Here is a 21,498-nt window from a genome sequence, read left to right on the forward strand (position 1 = left end):
CTGTTGCTAGCCCTGATGGGCTTTACTAGAGGCCATCTTTTTCACCTGTTAATCTGATTAAATATCACGGCCTACAGATTGGCCTCTAGCAGACATTAAGCAACTTAACTTGAGCTACTGTTGTCTTCATATTAGGCTTCTTCCAATCTTGCTTACTTTAATTTGTAGCCCTCTCAACAACTGACTGACCATTTTGTAGAAGCGCGCCTTTCTCTTAACACCAAAGGACACAAAAACATTTAATTTATTCATTTGAGTTTACCAGCAAAATCCAAATACTATTCTCATACCCCTTAAACAAGTGTTGATCATGACAACAATTTTGTTGTGTAAATGCCCAAACCCATCTCTTAATTTGTCAGAGACAATCAAGAAATCATTGTCTTTTTGAGACAATCAATGAAATTCCAACAAAAAGCATACACTAACTCTTTCTGATCTGGTCTATTTTGGGAAAGAGATCAGTGCCTTCACCTTCCCACACTGCAGTTCCATCACAGGAGTTATTAACACACCCTACCTCTATCCCAAAAAACAAATAGCTCAACTAACTGGGACTTGATGCCAAAATACCTATGTTGGTGAAGTAAGCACCTAAGCGAGCTCCTAGCTTTCTGTATTGCTTCTCTTATTTGAGCATCAAACCACTTCAGCCACCCTCTGCAAGGAGAATTCAGCAACTATATTCCACTCCCTTACCAATTAACCAATTACCAGTTTACCAATTAACTTACAAATAGAAATTAAAATTAATTCTTGCAAGTTCTCTTGACTATTTTCATACGTTCAGCCTCATACTTTATACATACATACAGGACATGGTGTTTATTGTCAACAACTCTACATCCCAGACATAGACCTGAGACAATCAATCTAAACCTAGCCAATTTATCCCTAAAAGCACCATGTCCAGAAAGAAACCGAGAAATGTGCTGATTGGGGGAAAACCCACCTAACAACTTGTAAGCCTTTTATGGCTGAGAAAATACTACGCTTGTGACTGCTGTTAGACAATGCTTCCTACCTGACCTGCAGTGAATGGAAATTTAATTTTATCCTCTATTTCCTGCATGCACCAGAAGGTGAGTTGACCTATATTTTGACATCATAGTATAATTGGTGCAAGGATATCAATAGGCTTAACTAACACTTGCAATAACAAGGACTGCCTTGCAAGAGACAGTTCTATAGCCACCAATCACTGTCAGTAACAGGAGACACTGGGCTCTCAATAGAATATTCCTATAAAATTTATTTCCCAGTCGGTGAGTCCAGATAAGTGCAGCCTACAGCATTATAAACTCACAAACATCTTTGTAAAGATCATGCATGTTTCTAAAATTTAATTCCCAATCAGGATGGACTACTCTATGAATACCAAAGAAAGCATCACACATCTTCGCAAATGACTGAACGTAATACAACTGTGAGCTTCTGCTGGATCCCCAGCCATATTGGAATTTCAGGCAATGAGTGTGCTGATGAGCGTCAAAAGAAGCTTTTTTTCCAACCTCCTTTCACCAATCACATTGTTTTGAATAATCTTGTCTGTTTTCTGAAGAAGGTGGTTCATGATGAGTGGCAAAGTGAATGGAATGCTAATAAACTTTGTCCAGTTAAGAATATTGTGTCATCATGGAGCTCCTCATGCAGAAATAACTGTTGAGAGGAGGTTATTATATGCTGTTTGTGAATAGGTGAAGTGTCAGTTTTTAATATTTATTTACATATAATATAAATATTGTGTACAGGTGCTAATAATGACACTTTGTTGTGGACTCAGAAAAAAAGAGAATCGCACATCTACTCGCTGACATATTGAAAGTGCTTCTTGAACCAAAGATTCTCATCAAGGAAAACACCTAGATACTTCTGAAGCGGAACATGTCTAATTGGGTTATCTGCCATCGATACACAAGTTCGTCATGTATCATCCACTCAACCCTTGAATAACATCATAGTAGTTTTTCTCAGCTAAACACAATCTTATGGTGTTGACTTTATAACTGGATTATTATCATTGGTTTAGCTGGACTGCTCTAAACTCAGTCTTGTTCCTCAAATCTTCTTTAACCAGAAAAGCCCATCATCTGTATAAGCAATGACGCGACATCCACTGGGTAATCTCAGCTGCATTAAAAATTCAAATTCAATAATCCAGAGCAAAAGTCTAGCACACTGCTGTGTGAACAATCTTTGGATAGTGTCTTTTTTATCTCTAAGCCGCCATCATGAAGAATGGCATCTTGATTGCTAAAATAGCTAAATAGTACATTTAGCTCATTTTTGTGTGCAGTCATTCTTCTGAAGCTAAACAGGGCAGAAGGCCACCACAAATTAATAAATGCCCCAGATATATCCAAAAAGGCACCTGGAACATATTGAGACTCGCTAGAGGAAACAGTGTCCGTAACCTTAGAACAGTGTCCTCTGAGCTCCTGCCTGGGCAAAAACGATATTGATCATCCATTAATAATTTCCTTGAATTAAGCCTCCATTAGTATAAAGATATAGAACCTTTTTGAAAACCTTTCCGATAATTGGTAGGAGCGTTTGAGATCTCTAAGAAGAGCTCACATTGGTGTCCTTGCCTCTACCTTTAAATAGGAGTTAAAGAACATCTTTTTTCCAACAAGCAGGCAAGTAACCAGCAAACAGCATCCTATTAAAGTTCCTAGTCAAAGTACCAACACAAATTCTGACAGAACAGATAAGGAACTCCACTGTGATTCTATCAAAACTCTGGGATTTATTTCTACCAAAATACAGATCACTTGATGTACCTCAGCCACTGTAATCTCCAAAGACAAAAGATCAGAGTGGAAATTAGCAACCACTTCTTGAACTTACACATGATATAAGGTTTCATTGATGTTGACATCATTCAACAATCCATCATTAATAGAATCTTTAAGATTTGAGCTTTATCAGAAACTACACCTTTGTAGGTTAAGAGAGCCAAACAGAAGAATATCTTTCTTATGCTTATGTCCTAGCACTCTATGCACAATACCCCATGACTGCGTACCACATTCTCATAGACTACATATGTTATGGCGTCGTAAATTTAATCTACCCAGAAACATCCATGGTATCTTGTACAATGATAATGAAATTTTGAACCGAATGTTTCTGTTCTTGCATAGTACTAGGTTACTGCAAAAAATTTAATACTGTCATATATATTTTTTATGCTAGAAGAGTTTTTGATAATTTTTTTCCCCCTTATTTTCAATTTTGATTTTTTTGGTTCTATGTCTTTAATTTTATTATCCAAGTAGGGAGTTTTTTGCACTCCCTATCAGAATTAGTTAAGTTTTATATAGTTTCCATTTTTTATTATTTTAGCTTTTGTATTTTAAAGACTCTGTCTGCGATATTAGTTTTGAGTTTTATTTCACTTTTTTAACTTTTGTTTTAAATTTTGTAATATATAATTTATATTAGTTTTATTATTTTAGTGTTATTTTACCTTTTTATTAAAGAAAATTCCGGGCGATGATAACAGGCATTTTTCGCCCCCAAACAAAAAAAAAAAAAAATACCCCATGTGTCTTCCTTGCTCCCTAACAAAAGAACACCAAGAATTTCTTTTAGATGTTCTGACTTAATGAAAATATTCAGACCTCTACCCATGGTAGTCAGCTACTAATATCACTTGCCGATCAGGATCACTCTCACTTGAGTAGCTTGTCTGAGATGGTTCACGGATTGCTTCAACACAGACAACTCCCTAGTCCACTAAGCAGCAATTTTCTCTCGACCTGGACTGCAGGGAATTGAATTCTCAGTGGCATCAATAAAAGCTAGAGAAAACTTCTCTGCTAGGTTCTCCAGTTGAATGTCATCCAGACCTCGGTCTAAGACAAGGAGTTTAGCAGAAAGAATGTTAACAAACTTATTAGACCAGTCCACCTTTCTGTGCAGGAAGCAACTCTGCTGAACAGGAACATTACACCTGCAAATATCACACAACTCAGTCAATCTAAAAAAACAATTTGTCGATGATCGCTAGAGCAATCATCAACCATAGACAAAGTATGAATCTTGCAGTAACATTCCTTCCAATAGTAATATTTTTATATTCATTCCACCAAACAACCTACCATTCCAGCATATGAAATTAATTAAAGAACCAGAACATTAAAAAGTTACAGAACATGTTTAGATGATTTGATAGTGTATGACTCCTACGCTATAAAATAAAGTATGATGTACTTAAATCTAGTTTAGATAAAGAAAACTAGAACAACTTATGCAGTAATAGCACTGACACTATAGATACATTAGTGACAAATTTTATTAATAAACTTACTGACTACTTAAATAAACAAAACAGATTATTAAAATATCACATAAAAATAATCCACCAAAACAATGGTTCACTCCGAGCATGGTAGCTGCTATGTAAAAACGAGATAAAATGTGCCGTAAATTATTAAAACAACCTTTTAATACAAAACTAAAAAATTACTATAAGAAATATAGGAACACATTAAACAATATAATAAAGAAAGCAAAAATTGATTATTTTAATAAGTTCCAACTGAATAAAAAGAATATTAAGACATCATGGGAATATATTAATGAAATATTAGATATGGAAAAAGAAATTACACTACTGAAAATTGAACCTAATAAATTAAATAACCACTGTACAAATGTAGAAGAAAATTATGCAAATGCGACACTAAAAAATACAAATAACTTAAATCTGCCTCTTTCATTAACCCCATATTCTGGTAATAGCCTGTTTCTTAATCCAAAAAATATTACTGAAATATTAAATGTAATAAAAAATTTCAAAAATAATTTATCACCTGGAATCTACAGCTTTAATGCTTCTTGCTTAAAAGAAATAACTACATAGTAAAACCACTTGAACACATAATAAATATACATTTTATTGAAAGATATTTCCCTACTAAATTTAAAATAGCCCAAATAATTGCAATACATAAATCAGGAGATAACAACCCAGCAAATTAACAGATCTATAAGTCTGTTAAGTAACTTCTCCAAAATAATTGAAAAAATATTAAAAAACCGAATAATAATGTTTCTTGATAAAAACAATTTTATTCATAAAAATCAGTGCAGTTTTCAGTCTGGAAAATCAACAAAAGATGCAGTTTTACACTTAATTAGAATAATTAACAACAATTTTAATAAAAGCAATAAGACAATAGCAATATTCCTCGATTTAGCTAAGGCATTTGACACAATTCCTCACAAAATTTTAATACATAAACCAAATAACTGTGGTACGATGAGGACCAGTAAAAGAACTATTTGAAAACTACCTTAAGGGTAGAAGTCATATTCTGTCTTTAAGTATAATGTCAATATAAAATCCACAAACTTTGGACTACCACAAAGTACTGTCGCCAATACTTTTTCTAATATATGTCAACGATCTTTTAAAACTAAACCTTCCTTACGGTACCATAGTATCTTTCGCTAATGACACTGCTTTGGTTTTTTCAGGCGACACCCCATTTGATTTCTGGCACCCCGTCATGAATTTCAACTAAAACTACATACATGTTCAGTTAATAATAGCGAATCGATAAACAGTAACTGCCGTTGTCGGTCAATAGATGAAGTCAAATCAATAAAATATCTCTGAATAATATTGGACGATCATATGAAGTGGAATGTCCATGTATAGTATTTAACATCAAGACTAAATAAAATACCTTATTCATACTTTATACATAATAAACTAAATTAAAGATTTTGAAATAATAAGTATATATTTTGCATATGCTCATTCACTTTTTCAAAATGTAATCAAGATACGCAGAGGAACATATGATACCCATCTTAATAAAATATTTATGCTCCAGAATTATTTAATTAGAGCAACTCTTGGTAGACCAAGATTATATCACAGTACATGCTTATTTGAAGAATTTAAAGTACCTACTTTGAAGCAAATATATGTCAAGAAAGTAATTCTACATACAAAAAAAATATATAAATGATTTTGAATTTAAAAATTCATCGTACAATACTCGTTCAGCAGGAACAACAAATATTCTTTTCAAAATTAACTGTTTGCAAACATCAATTTTCATATTATTCCAGTAAAATTCGTAACAGAGTTCCCAATCATTTTAACATCCAAATAATAAATTGTAATCTAATCAAAGAAATAGTTGAATGGGTGAAACACAATATATATTTTAAATTAACAAATTGAAATACAAAAATAATCCATACTAATAACAATAAATTTAAGATTATAATAAATACAACAAAATAAATTAATATATAATTTTTCAATTTCAGTTTTTTATTTTTATGTATCATGTTACAAAAATCATATATTTTTGTTTAGTTAAATATTGTATTTTTAATTAGTTCTTTTATTAATCATCCTGTTATGATACTCGCAGCTAGTGCTCAAGGTTTCTTTTCCTATGTTCATCAAGGATAAATGTTTTGAATAAAATTGTATATGTAATTTTCAAGTGACAATAAATAAATGTTGCACAATGAAAACTTCCAATAATCCACCACCACCGTCCATGATCCCACTGGGCTAAAAGAAGCAGTTTGGCATTCACATCAGCATCTAACACTACAGGACAGTTACCAACAAGACCAAGAATTCTACCTCATCTTTCCAAGTGATTCTTGATAGGGTCGCTGTATTGAAAATATGAACTGATAAAGAAATTAAGACCACTGACAATGAACTTGAGAACAATATGGTGAATATCAAAACCTGCTATAAGACACAGTCTATCAACTTCCTACAAAGAACCGTGATCTTACTGTAAGATCTAGTATAAAACTTTTGTCAAACACTAAAACCTGGCACCCGTAACCACGTATGGATGTTGCAGAAGAACAATTTCAAGTCTCCTATCAACTTCACCTAATTCAACCTGGGCAATTATGAAATCAATTGAAATACATCTCAATGGCCCTTAAATAACAATCACAGTCCTTACTATCAATAGAGCACCTACAATCCTTTTGCAATCTTCTGTAATTTGGGATATTCCTCATGCTTGTCTCCTCATCATCATAGTGTACTTAGAGTGAAGCATGTTGATAAAATTGTGCCCTACATCCAATTCTAAACACTTATAGTGTTTAGACCCCTAAACATCAATGTACTCCTTGACTCTACAAGAAGAAAACAACAAGCAACCTGCTCTGTAACAAATTTGCTGAAGACACCAGGCCCAACCTCAAAAACTGTGATATTTTTGAGCATCATTTCTTCCAGTCTTAAACAAAAACCTACATTCAGACTTGAATCTTGCCTCATCCATGTTGGTGTTTTGCTTTCTGATGACAAACATAATCTCCTTCTTGAACAATCTATGATATAAACAATGACATGAAGCCTTCTTTTTCATTTCTGATCTACCTTGACTTCCCTCTTTTACTAGCCAGAGACTGAAATTACTCTCTGTGATCTCTTTAATGTTGCTGGTTTTCAAGTTAGAGCTTTTGCCTGAAAGGGTAACCTGAAAGTCTTCTCTAATCTCTTTGTTTGTCTTTGTAGAGCCCTTCTCCCTATTCAAAAATATAACCTCAGGCTGTTTACAGGCCAAGCTGGCTTTCCGTTTATCTTTTAACACCTCTGCATAGCATTTCTTCTCTACCTGCACAGAGACAGAAACAGTTTCCTTAATCACGACTTCCTTAATTTCAGCAGGCCTTGAGGCAAGAGTCTCAAACCCATTGTCTAAAGCAGAAAGTGCCACCTTAAACTCAATGAGTCATTGGAATCACTCTCTTATGCACCCCTGCAGAGGTGTGTAAGGGATTCTCAAGACCCCCTATCAACTGTTCATACTTCTCAAATAATACCACTCATGGGACAGAGCTACCAGTCCTGGCTCCTGCCTTCAAGAAATCACTTTTTAAATTGTCTTTAGGTCCCCAAGTGGACGTCTTGACTAGTTAGGCTTTCCTCAATGGAGGAAGCAGAAAGATCATCCATCCTCCTCTTAATAACCTCTTCAGTTCAATCTCACTTGGGTTTTCTCCTAATCTCTATATTCTATGAATGACATCTTTGCCTAGCTATTTCTAGATTGGCTATCAGAGAAATTGTTTTATCTACCTTCTCGCTCATTGAATACCACTAAAATTTGCAATTTAAAAATTTATTTATATTTTGTAATATCTTGTTTTGCATGACTTTCTTTACAAGAAGTTGTAGCTAATTATAATATATGTGTCTCAGGCAAACCTAATCAAACATGTTTATTTATTAGGCTATCCGTAATATTTAAATTAAATAAATATTTGTACAGAGTTCATTATGTGATAAAATGTGTTGATTTTTTTATTTATAAATAAGTACCAATGAACTTAACAAAATATAAATGTACAAGTAAATTACATTTTATATAAACTTAACTCAAATTAGTTATTCATAAAATTACAGTTCAAACAACTACTTTTGTATACAGGTGTTTCAAAAGAAGCATGTATAAAAAACAATGTAACTTCCTCCCCTAATTTTATTAAAAGAAAAAATTCTCTTCATTATGTATATATAAAGGATGAGCCTTTCAAAATATGAATAGAAACTTAAGAGCTTCAATTTTACTGATTCCTACAATATTATAGCTTAAGTATATTCAAAGTTATTTAACAAAGATGTAATGTATGTTAAAGAATGTTCTGATTAATGTAATGAATTAAGTAAAACAAATATTGTTAGAAAGCCTGGATGATAGAAGCACAGTCATATAATTTCAGTTTTTTAAGGTCAGCAACAAAAAATCATTTTTCTGTACATACATATGGTAAATTACTAATATTTGTTTTCAACTCGATTGTATTTAACAGCAAATGGTCAATAGTTAATTAGTTGTGCAGGTTATATAAAACCAATCCTCAATTCACAATTTAAAATGCTATGCTTATCTTTGAAATATGCACAACTCTTGAGTAAATAACAATAACAAATGATTGTTATTGTTGAGAGTTACAACTACCTCTAAGACCCTAACCTAGATGATTTTTTTAAAGAATTCATTTGGATTTTATTGTATTTTATGAAATGAATTTCGATTAGGTAAAAAATTTTTTATTTTTTAATTTTGTTTTTCTTTAGAATTAAAAGTATAATTGGATGTTGTTTCAGGCAAAATCAAAGGATACCAGTAAAAGTAAGGATACAAAAAGCAAAAGTAAAAAACAAAAGGTAAGAAATTTGATTATTTTAGTTTTGATATTCAATCTTTTTTTACTGATGAATGTCAGAGGTTAAAAGTACTCATTTACAATTCAGCTAATTCTGGATCTGTTTCTGTTACACTTTTGCTTGTTGTGATTCCGTGAGTGTTAATAAAGCATTGCTTGCATTTGCCCAACTTTTATTGGTTAATGTTATCCATTCAAATTATGTTTAATTTCTTGCCATCAATAGAGAGCTTGGTAAAATGAGTGACAATGAACAATATTAACAGTGATTTGATTTTCTAGTACGTATTAAATCCATGGTTCATATATTCGTTTTATATTGTGTTCCCAAATACTATCTTTTGTAGCATTATGTAGTTATATTACTAGGAGTAATCGTGAGCGGAATTGATAACCCAGGTGTGTTAAGTAAAGAAATTCTTTAATATATAGTTGTTTTGATAATTACAGAAGTTCTACTTTATACTGCATTTTCAAACTTCTCTCAGTAATAAATCAGTGAACATGATAATTCAATAGTAGAAATGTCAACTGACAGAGATAGTTTCAGATTAATTGCTTAAGGCTTGTAATTGATACATCCTTTTGATATTCAATTGTGTTATTTTAGTTGTTATAAATGCTTGAGAACTGTATTAATTAAAATGCTATCATTTATGATTGGTATTAATTAAATATATCACCATTACAAATGATGTTAATGATGTTAATTGAGTTATGTTTTATTTATTATTTTGTATGTCTGTTTTAATTTTGTCTATTTTTTATATTTAATGAAAATTGTTATTCATTATAAATCATTTTTTATATATAAATTGTAGTATTGCAATTCTTTATTTTATTAATAATTTTTTTATGTTTAGGATATTGTTACCTGTAATGTAATAGTGATATTGTTAATGTAATGTAGTATTGTATTGTCAATTATACAGTTTCTATTACATTAACAATAATGTGCACACATTAACATAATCAATATAAACAACAACATTGTTTACTGTCATAAACAATGTTGTTGTCTAAATATAATAAAATAAACCTTTCAGAAACATTTACCATAAGAAATCATGAAGTATAATAAACAATAAAAAAATATAACAAATGAAAAAATTTTGACTAAATTCCTTTTTTTTACAGTATTTGTATTGCATAGAAAAGTTGAAAATGAAATAATGATTAAATATACTAATGTTATTAAAAATGTCTTTATTGACACAGAGTAAAACACCAGAGGTAGTGCGGCCAATAGAAGTTCCTGTGGTAGAAGAAAAAACCTCAAAGAAAAAAAAGAAGAAACGAAAGAAAGCACCGTCAAGAGCATTTGATGGAAGAAATCCTTGGGCTTCAACATCTGAATCCAGGTAAGTTTTTTTTGTTTTTCTTAATTATACATTTCAACTTATTAATAGATACTTACCAAGTGACCTTTAACTTTTTAGTACAAAATTATGGTACCTTAAATTAAGTAATAGAAATAAATGTAGTTTCTAAAATGTAACTTCTATTTTGAGTCCTGTGTAAAGCAGCTGATTGTTTAAAATTTAAATCCTTTTTATAATTTTTTTTTTTTTCATTAAAAATGTTTTTATAAACATGACAAATTCAAAATATCAGTTTAACTATTGTTACATGAGAACTTATTTACTGACTCATAAGATAACTAAAATATTTTTAGGTATGATTTACTATCTTTAAAATACTATCATATCAGGAGCATTCTCTGAGAATGGTCCTTCAGAGAATGCTCCCTCCTGACGGGAGGGGATCATGAGGGATTTTTTATAAATATGTAATAAAACTATTGATTTTGTAAAAAAAGAAAAAAGTTTACTGATGTTTCCAGCTTACAAAATTACCAATTACCTGTAATTTTTTTGTTTGTTTTTTTTTTCTCTTGCTCTCCTCGTCTGAAAAAGTCCTATTCTCACAATTTGCTTTTAATAAATAATCCTCTTAAGGAGAAAAAAAATCACTTCAATTTTTTTGCAGTTTGTCTTTTTCTGTTTTATTGTATTTTAAAAATTGATTGAGTTAGAATCAAATTTGCTAGAAATCAATCATTTGTTTTGATGTAAAAAATTTTTATATTTACAATAAAGTCTATAAAATTAAGGCTGAGAGCAAAAGTGTGAAAAGTTCTTCACAGGAATTACAAACTTTAACATCACTTTCAGTAATATTTATTGGCATTTAAATATTATAAACAAAGATCTAATTATGTTAGGGGAAAATAATCAAATTTTCACATTTTGAAAACTTGTCAGTGTTACAAATCAAAAATAATGAATATAAATTCTTTTCTGAAAGAAATGCCCAATAACTGTGGAAATATGAAAAAGAATGAATAAATTTTGAATACAATGTATCTCAGAGAAATATTAAACAATATGTTTAATTTTAATTATTAAAAGACTACATTATATTCATATATGTTTCCAAAATAATAATTTCATTATCTACCTACAGATTTTTAATAACAGCAGAACAGTTCATTTTTAGTATATATATATATATAAAAGTTATGTGGATTTGTCCCAAAAGTAAGTGTATTGATTTTTTATTTAATTATTTACTGGGTTTACCTGAACTTCGAAGTATGACCCTTAGGAAGTTAAACAGCAGTTCCAGTGTTTCTTCCAGTGTTCATACCAATACTGGAAGTCATTTTCCTTAAGTGTGTGTATATCATTGGTTACAGTTTTTTTTATGTTTTCCATCGTCCCGAAATGATGACCCTTCAACTAAGAGAAGAAGTAGAAATTGCACGGAGCTAGATCTGGGCTGTAGGGAGGCTGTGGAAGTCGGGGAATGTTTTTCTTCATCAGAAATTCTCAAATCAAAAGTGAAGTGTAAGCTGGCGCATTATCGTGGTACAGCACTCAATCATGTGCAATGTCCAATCGGACTTGTTGGAACCGTTTTCAAAGTCTTTCCAAGACATCTTTGTAAAAAGTGCGCTATTAATTGTCTGTCCTGGAGGTACAAAATCTTTGTGCACAATGCCACAGCTGTCAAAAAAAACAATCATTGTTTTCACTTTTGACCTGTTCATGCGTGCTTTCTTTGGACAAGAACTTTTTGTGTGCTATTCTGAACTTTCCATTTAGTCTCGGATTGTGTGCCATTTTGAACTTTGACGTTTAGTCTCAGGATCATATTTGATCACTCATGATTCATCACCTGTTATTACTTTATCCAAAAAATTTTGCTCAATTTCAAGTCTTTCCAGTAAATCCTGAAAAATTTCCACACTGTTCACATTTTGCTCCACAGACAAGTTTTTCGATATGAGTTTTGAACAATTTTTTTGCATCTGCAAATGATTTTTTAAAATTCTATGAACTGTGCTTTTATCCAATCTTGTTTTTTTTTGCATTCATCCTGACTCTCAATCGGTGGTCTTTCACCATCACAGCTCGCACCACTTCCACATTTTCATTGTTTTTTGACAAAGTTGGTCTTTTAGAACATATCTTCAACATTTTCTTGGCCCTCTTTGAAAGCTTTGTGCCACGTAAAAACCATAGTATTCGATAGAGTTGTATCTCCATAAGCTTTGATTAATAAATCAAATGTTTCTGTGGCAGACTTGTTGAGTTTCACACAAAATTTGATAGTGTAACATTGTTCAATATTTTCCTCCATTGCAAACATAACAAGGTTATAAAACACGACTGTACACAAACAGCAGTAGCGCACTACTGACTCAACTAATCCAGTTGAAACAAATATGCACATGCAACCAAGGTCACTGCAACAATTTTCTTAATCTTTGATATTGAAGTCTACCTACATGCTGTTATATATCAAAGATGTTTTACATTACCTGTTCATCCATAGGAAAATCAGTACACTTACTTTTGGAACAAATCTCGTATATATCTATATATTTATTTATAAATCCTTTACGAAGAATCAGATCTCTCTGTAAAAGTAATTAACAAGCTAGTAACTAATCGAGCAGCTAGTGATAAAAATTAGTTTTAATAAAGTAATTATATTCTGCTACGATGGAATTGCTAACCTATTTGTCTACACTAGATCACTAAAACATAACAATATGTAATAATTTTTTTACAAAACCACTTTTGACTTGTAATTTAGACAATTATAACATCCTTAGTGTGAATATATATAAAGAAATTGCTGCAAATGCACTTTGCATTAATTTGCAAAGGTAAGCTACACACATTTTTTCTACATTAAGCATATTTTTTTTGTAATTGTGTGAGTTTTTCATTTGAGGCAGGTATTCAAGTTTTTAAGATTTAACAAAATTCTGCTGATCTTAATAGTGAAGTGGTAATCTCTTGGCCTTTCAAGCAGAAGGGTCCCAGGTGTGAATCATGGTCAGGCTTGACAATTTTTCATACACTCCAAAACCATTTCATATTCCCACACTTGAACCTCTTGCTTATAAATATAATTGGAAGGTAATCATGCAACTAGAATGTACTAATATTATTGCATTTTAAAATTGACATTATGTAATCTGAATTAGTACATTCAGTACATTATTACAGAGATTATTTATTGTTGAAATAATAAAATAAAATATATACTGAATAAAATTTCTTATATTTTCAGTTGTGAAATTTTTATAAAAATAAAAATTTGTTAGTTTGAAATTCAAAATTTTGTTGTAATTCGATCTAATAATATACATGCTCATTATATAGAAATAAAACCAAATCTAAATAAAAGAAATTATATAAGTTTTAATTCTACGGATAAATAATTATTGACTAAAATGAGTACGTTTAAAGATATTCTTCAAAAAAAGTAGCTTTATTTCAGAAAAAAGCAAAATTTGTGTATTTTCTAAACTTACACCTAATAATCCCTTCTGTGTCTGTTCATGTTTTTATGAAAAAGACATTAATTTTTTCTTTTGTGCTAAAAATTATAATTATCAATATGAACAATGTTCAAATAAATTTACACTGGGGCATTGCATTACCAGATTTTGACTGATAGTTTATATACACACCATAGTTGTTCCAAACACAACTTATCTTGAAGCATCTTCTGTGTTATTTTATAAAGTACAGTACAGTTTTTCTCCTTTATTATGGAAACTTTCAGATACCAAATAATCATACCAATCTGTTAACTGTTGTTGTAATCTGTTGTTTTTCTTCAAAAACATTGTCATTCATTTTTTAATTCTTCCAGGATTCTTACAAAGTGCAACCATAACCCAAGGCGAGAACTATTGTGCCGAAGAGTGAATGGCTCTACATACTGAGTGGGCATCTGGGTGAACCCAGTTGTATTTAGCTCTAGCTCCAGTATGTGTGCACTCTGCTAGAATGGTCCATTATATTGCCTGTACTCATGGGATCAAAATTTCAAGTCCACAAATTAATTATATGATGGTTGGTGGGCCATCTGAAAAAAACCACCAGTATTTGTTTAGTCAAAAGGCCTCGGTCAGCTTTGTTTGACAAGGATAAAAGTCCTGCAGAAGAGAATTGTAAAGTATTAGACATAAAATATAAAAATATATTTTTTTTTGTTCTTCGGAATAATCAGGAAGGTGCTCTCTTCATAAGGTTTCGCCATTCCTGGCCAGTAAAGTAGTAGTAACTGGTTCAAGCAGTTCCCCCAAGAACATAAGAAAGCTGGGAGATAAAGCACAAATAGAGACTTTCAGTGATGAGCAGTGGGTCGCTCTTATATCTTAACAAATATGGGCAGTATAAGTATAAGTGCGGTATGTTATAAAACTTTGAATACTAGCCGAGGAGTAATTTTTGCCAGGATCTTCTTGAGATGAACGTTAATGAAATTACTGAAGAGCTTCATCCCCAAGGTGAGGTGAAAAGAATAATTAAGTGTCAGAGTGGATGGAAGGACCTACTCCTTCTCTTGTTTTAACCTTCAACCTTCCCACATCACCACAGAGAAAATTAAATTAAGATACGTAGGTTAGAGTACGAGTGTTCATCCCTAACCCACGGCAGTATTCCAATGTGAAAGGTAAGGCCATACCACAACTTTTTGCCCGAACATTATAATATGTGCTAGATGTGCAAAAGAAGCCCACAAGGACACTGACTATCAGGAGGAAGAAAAATGTGCAAACTGTGGGGGATCACATTCAGTTCAATCTCAAGATTGCCAAAGTTTTAAAGAAGAGAAAGCAATCCTAAAAATCTGTATTGAGCAAAAGCTTTCTTTCCCAGCTGCTCAAAGAGAATATAAAAAAACGCTTAGTAATAAAACAAGTAAAGCTCTTATAAATGCCGACAACAAATAGTGTGGACCTGCAGTTAGCTGAAGAAGCTTGTTCAGGTGTTGTCTGATCAGGTTGCTTCACTTACTGCAACTATTTCTGAGTTAACGAAAACAAATAAGAAGTTTGTAATTACAGCTAGTGAAACTAACACTAGTGGGATCCCCCTGAAAGTTCCTGTCCCTAAAGTTTTACCTTTGTGAACAGGGCTAAATACAGCTGGTGGTAAGCCATCAAATAAGTCCCTGTTAAAGGAACCCACACAATCACCTCCTCTGGGATGCTGTCTGCAATTTCTCATTTTTCAAAATCTCTGTCAAATCTTCTCCCCCAAATCCCATCGCCGTCATTAATAGTAGGAGACTTCAATTCTCATCATATTTCCTGAGGCTCATCTTTCTGCTCTTCTTGGGGAAATGGTAAACAGAGTGAGACAAGACTTGGGCTTTTGTCTGTTGAATGATGGGTCATACACATTCATGTCCTTATCGTCTGGTACATTGTCAAACATCAACCTCTCCTTATGTTCACTGAATTTACTCCCTCGTCTTAATTGGTGTACTTGTGACAGACAACCTTCACGGCAGTGACCACAGGCCAATTATTATAACCATTGGTGTTAACTGCAAGGTGAATAAAAGGCTGCAGAGATGGATTGTGTTGAAAAGGCGCAGATTGGAACATTACCTGTTCCTTCCCATCGCAATATGATGATAGTGCAGATGCCCTTGACAAACTTACCTCTTTTACATCTCTGATACTTGACAATGCTAATAGATATATCCCACAAACATTGGGAAACCCAGGATGTCTTTCCATTCCTTAATGATGATTGCCAAAATGCTATTAGTAATCGATAACAGGCGCTGCACAAATTTAACCGCAGGTCTACAAATGAACATTTAGATTAATACCGTAAGGCTAGAAGTATGTCATCAAGTATTCTTGAACGTTAGGAGGAAGTCATGGAGGAAATATGTGGACACCATCTCACACACTACTTCCATGTCTGCTGTGTGGAAAAAGATCTATACAATCTGCAAATCACCAAAACAATCCATTCTTGTACTTATTCATGAAGGAGAAGTCCTTACATCACCTTCTGCAGTGGCAAGTAACTTGGCAGATTGTTTCTGTTTGATGTCCCTCACCTCATCTTACAAATTACAGATGAAAGTACTATCATTAAACGTTAGTGAGTCGGTTGGTAAATTAAATGCTCAATTTTCATTCAGCGGATTGTCACACATACTTAAAAAAACTCACGTGATACCTCCCCTGGACCTGACAACATTTGCCTCAGTATGCTCTTGCACTTTCCAGATTCAGCACTACAACACCTATCATGTATTTATAATGGTCTATTCTCCTCATAATTTTTCTTTTTGGTCTGGTCAGAACCCATTGTCATACCAGTGCTGAAGCCTGGCAAAGACAAAGCAAGCTATCACCTTATCTCTTTGACAAGTGTTTTGTGCAAAGTAATGGAGAGAAGGATGAACCACAGGCTTACATGGTACTTAGAAGATATGATCTTTTATCTTCAGAGCAGTCTGGTTTCCAACAAGGATGATCTTCCATTGACCATTTAGTGACGTTGGAAACAGCTATTCAAAACGCTTTCTTACTAGGCCAGCACCTCGTCGCTATCCTCTTTGATATCAGAAAGGCATTCAACTCGATCTGGTGATGTGGTATTCTAAACACCCTCAAAGAATGAGGACTCAAGGGCAACACGCTTGCTTTTATCAGAGGTTTCTTGAATGACCAAAATTTCCGTGATTCTCTATCGAGTAGTGTCATCTTAGAGAAGAGTATCTCAAGGAAGTGTTTTAAGTGCCACCTTATTTTCTGTAGCTGTCGCCAGTATTATTAAATGTGCGCAGCCACCTGTTTCATGTTCGTTACTTGTTGATGATTTTACTGTATATATTACATCCCATTCAACAGCCACAGCAGAGACTACTACAAAACACTATACCTCACCTTGAAGCTTGGTCCAGGATTACTGGCTTTACCGTTTCACCTGAGAAAACAAAATGTGTATTCTTTTTTCAGCTGCAGTACCGTTCCATTCCGCAAGTTTTTTCTCAATGGAGAACTTATTCCTATCTTTTCTGATGTCAAGTTTTTAGGTTTATTTTTTTATAGCCACCTTACTTGAGTCAAACATGTCAGAGAATTAAAGACAAAATGTTCCACACTTTCAGATATGCTGCGAGTCCTTAGCAACACCAATTGGGGAGCCAAATGGTCTTATATGATATGCTTTTATTATTCCTTAGTTTGTTCCTGTTTAGATTGTGGTTGTGTCACCTACTCTTCAGCTTGTCATATCGTACTTAAAATGCTGGATGCTGTACATAATGCTTTCCTTCAACTTGCCTACAGGTGCATTTAGCTCAAGCTCTGCCGTAAGCTTAATTGGTGACTGCAGTAGCCATTATTTTGGGGTAGACAGAACCAGCTTTTAGCATCTTCTTTTGCCCATCTCAAAGGACAGCCAAATCCTCTTTTGACTCAGTTCTTGGGAATCCTAATTTAGGAAGATATGAGGACCATCCCCATTGTATTGCACCTGTAGGTGTTCATACCTGACATCTGCTGCACCTTATAAATGTTGACACACTTTCTATTTTTCCAACGTATCCGTGCTCATATCCTGAATCAATCTTATAAATTTATGTGGGGAATCAACCTTATAAATTTTATGTTTAACCTTACAATATACAATAAAGAATCAACACCAGATGCATTAGTATAGACTGATGGATCGAAACAGAACAATACCATTGGTTGCGCTTTTGTTGTCGATGATAGAACTTATATGTTTGGTCTACCTGGTATCATGAGTACGTTTACTGCTGAACTTTACGCTATAAATAAGGCTGTGAATATCATTAACCCTAAATACTGAAATATCCTTATTTGTAGTGACTCATTTAGTGCACTCTAAGCTTTATAAGATTTTTACTCTAGCCATCCTTTGGTCACTAAAATATATAACGCAATCACTCAGTTGAACCATCGCAACATACAAGTGAGTTTCTGTTGGATTCCTAGCCACATGGGAATTACAGGTAATGAATGTGCAGATTCTGCTGCTAAAGATGCATATAATCAACCTCCTTTCACCAGTTGTGTAGCTGCTTCTGACTTTATTGATTGTATAAAACAGTCTCTTTGAGCAAAGGGCAAGGTGACTGGATGGCTACCACACATTATCTGACATATTAGTCCCCCCCCATACACATTATCTGTTTCCTCACTTATACATTATCTGTCTCCTTACTTCCTCTTGTTATATTTAAATTGTGTTGTACATGGCAAATTTATAACTGTTTATCTCCCTTCTATTCTCTTGTTATCCTAAAAATATAGTTAAAGCATATCTAAACATTTATAAAACAAGCTTTTCAAATATATGACATACAGAAATAAATTCAAAACATTCAGTTACATCTTGGTGAAACATAGACACAATAATCAGACCAATTTACTCAGCACATTTAATATCTCTTCATCCCTTTATATTTCCTGTATTTTCCTCCAAAAGTTACAGATAACATACTATGTTTTACGATGTACAAGCCATAGCATTCTGAAAAGTGAAATATTCATTGGTTTAACTAATAGTAGAAGTAGAAGAAACAAAACCAGGGTAGATTGTACTTTTTTACTTAAATAAATGCTTACTAATTTGCTGAGATATTCTATTACTGATACTTAATTTTATTTGATACTATTTTATTCTTCAGATTACCAAAGGATTAATAAGTACACGCCTATTAATATGTAATTCTAGTTTGAAACAAATTTCTTTCTTTGCTTTTTCACAGTTCTTTTTTTTTTTTGATTCTATGAGTAGTTAATAGAAAAAACAAATAGCTTAATAATTTGCTTTGCTTAATAGGCATTCATTCTTGCAACATAATTGCTAATTAATGCATGGAGTATGCGGTTTTATTTTATTTTTTACAATCAGTGGTACAGAAACAAAAATTCCAGTGCTCTTATGAACATTTTCAGTTCTGTTGAAAACAAATAGTTATTTGGAAAACTTAAAATACTTGTAAAAATTTCAGAACTAGTTAAGTAAAATTTCTTGTTACAGTATTTTTTTAGGTTAAAATTGTTTCAATATTATTAGTATACAATATATCTGATATTTTGTGAATGTAAATTTGAATTAGGATAAACTGAACATTTTATATACACACTTTTAAACAGCATTACAAGCTACAAAAATTAAAGTACAGTTTTGAATTATAAAAGAGATCTCAATCCTTTTCAAAAAGGTTATAAATTTATGTATTTATTTTTTTAGTTCAAATGGATGATTACTGATTGGGAGGTGATGGAAACTATATAATGTTTATTACTGAATTAGCCCATTGATGACATAACTTCAGCTAATCTATTTTTTTTTTAGCTTACTTAAGCTGTCTGTATTTAAAAAGTAGCATGATAATCTTTATTATCATGAGCAGGGTTTTTTGCTATATCTGCTACATGAAGAAGTTTCAGAAGCAGTAAGAAATGGGTTCTTTGAAACATATGAAACTGAGAGGTTAACTCTGACAATTATTCCAATAAGCCTGTATCATAATTTTTTTTTATCAGACCCATATTTTAATTATCACATGAAGAGCTTTGTTTGCTGATTTGTTTGCCATATTCCATTTCTTTGTTTAAAGCCTATTTTGTGACTTTATTTTTTTATATAATTGTGCACGTAATGATGAATTTAGTTAGTTATTCTTAGTTAGAAAGAGCAAATTAAAAATAATCCACAGATATATGCCCTTGGAGGCAGTGCTTAGGTGCCGAATTTAAAAGAAAATTAAATGACAGCAGTATCCTCTGGGTGGCTAACTAAACTACATTCACATGTTTTATTACCACATTCTTAAATCATACATATCACTCATTTTCAAAGTGTGAATTTGCAGATTCACTTACGCCATTTCAAATGAAAAGAAAGCAAATGCTTATGTAAACTAGCTCATACAGTACAGATTAAATCATGAACTACAGTTGGAGAGGCTTTCTAAATCTTTGTTTCTGTAATTGAATAGTAGTTGTAATGGTAAAAAAATAGTTATACTTAGAAGCTAGAAAGTTTATTAATGCTTACTTGAAGTAAAGTTTGAGTAATACAAAAAATTTTGCAATTAAAGTGAAGAGTCCAACTCCTTAGACAGGATCTTGTGCATTGGCTCAATCACCTTCGTCCCAGTAAAAGGATTTAATCTTGACTATTTTACAAAGAGCTTCTCTAGAAACAAACTTCCCAAATTTGTGATGGTGACTCACTGGTTTTTTTTTATATCAACCTTTTGCAAATAATTTGTGTAATATAATAGAATATCTGGATCGCTCTTCAGTATTGATGTTTTTTCAACTAATCTGAACCATTTCCTACATTTTTTTCATTCATTACATTAACATCACACAGTAACCAATTCTCTCTGAATTTTAGCCAGTCACATTTTTAAAATTCAAACAAAAAAGCCAGTAATATCACGAGTATCGCATTGAATATTTTATTTATTTAAAAACTTTACAACTCGCATATAAATGTCCAGAGAGAGATACAGATACAGCAAGCACTGGCAGCAAAAAATTGTGCAACTGTGAATTACACAGATGTTCAACTGAAGACGAGACTGAATAGTTGTTACTTTGAAGATAGCTTTCATAGTTTTTATATTGCATTGTGAACAACTCAGAAGCAATTTATAAGTTAATAAAATCAAAAACTTATACAATTTTTTTTTTGTTAGGTGAAGAAAAAAAAATGTTGATATTAGTTAGCTACCAGCTGAAATTTATCATCAGTCTTTATTTTAACTGTAAAATTTGAAGTGTCTAACACTAGGTTTCTATTGTTGTTACAGTTCTTCTAATGAAGAGGAAGAGGAAGAAGAGCACTATGATATTGAAGAAGAAGAAGAAGAACTAATTCTAAAATCAGATCATGAATTTTCTCCTGAGTCTGATTTAGAAAAGGATGGAGAGGAAATACTACCCCTTCGACGAGCACGTACTGCCCAGAAAGGTAAAGAGTCCATCATATG

At 32.4% G+C, this 21,498-nt stretch overlaps 1 protein-coding gene across 3 annotated transcripts in view; it reads left to right on the forward strand.

The window, feature by feature from the left end:
- The window catches only part of LOC142328468 (uncharacterized), a 167,516-nt gene that overhangs the window by 68,971 nt on the left and 77,047 nt on the right, over positions 1 to 21,498 (forward strand). For all 3 annotated transcript variants that reach the window (XM_075372274.1, XM_075372291.1, XM_075372282.1), the window contains exons 7-9: positions 9,122 to 9,181; positions 10,399 to 10,541; positions 21,319 to 21,479. In XM_075372274.1, the coding sequence (XP_075228389.1) occupies positions 9,122 to 9,181; positions 10,399 to 10,541; positions 21,319 to 21,479 (364 nt within the window). The remainder of the gene's footprint in view (positions 1 to 9,121; positions 9,182 to 10,398; positions 10,542 to 21,318; positions 21,480 to 21,498) is intronic.

The sequence above is a fragment of the Lycorma delicatula genome, chromosome 1, assembly GCF_047948215.1.
Source record: "Lycorma delicatula isolate Av1 chromosome 1, ASM4794821v1, whole genome shotgun sequence".
Classification (NCBI taxonomy): domain Eukaryota; kingdom Metazoa; phylum Arthropoda; class Insecta; order Hemiptera; family Fulgoridae; genus Lycorma; species Lycorma delicatula.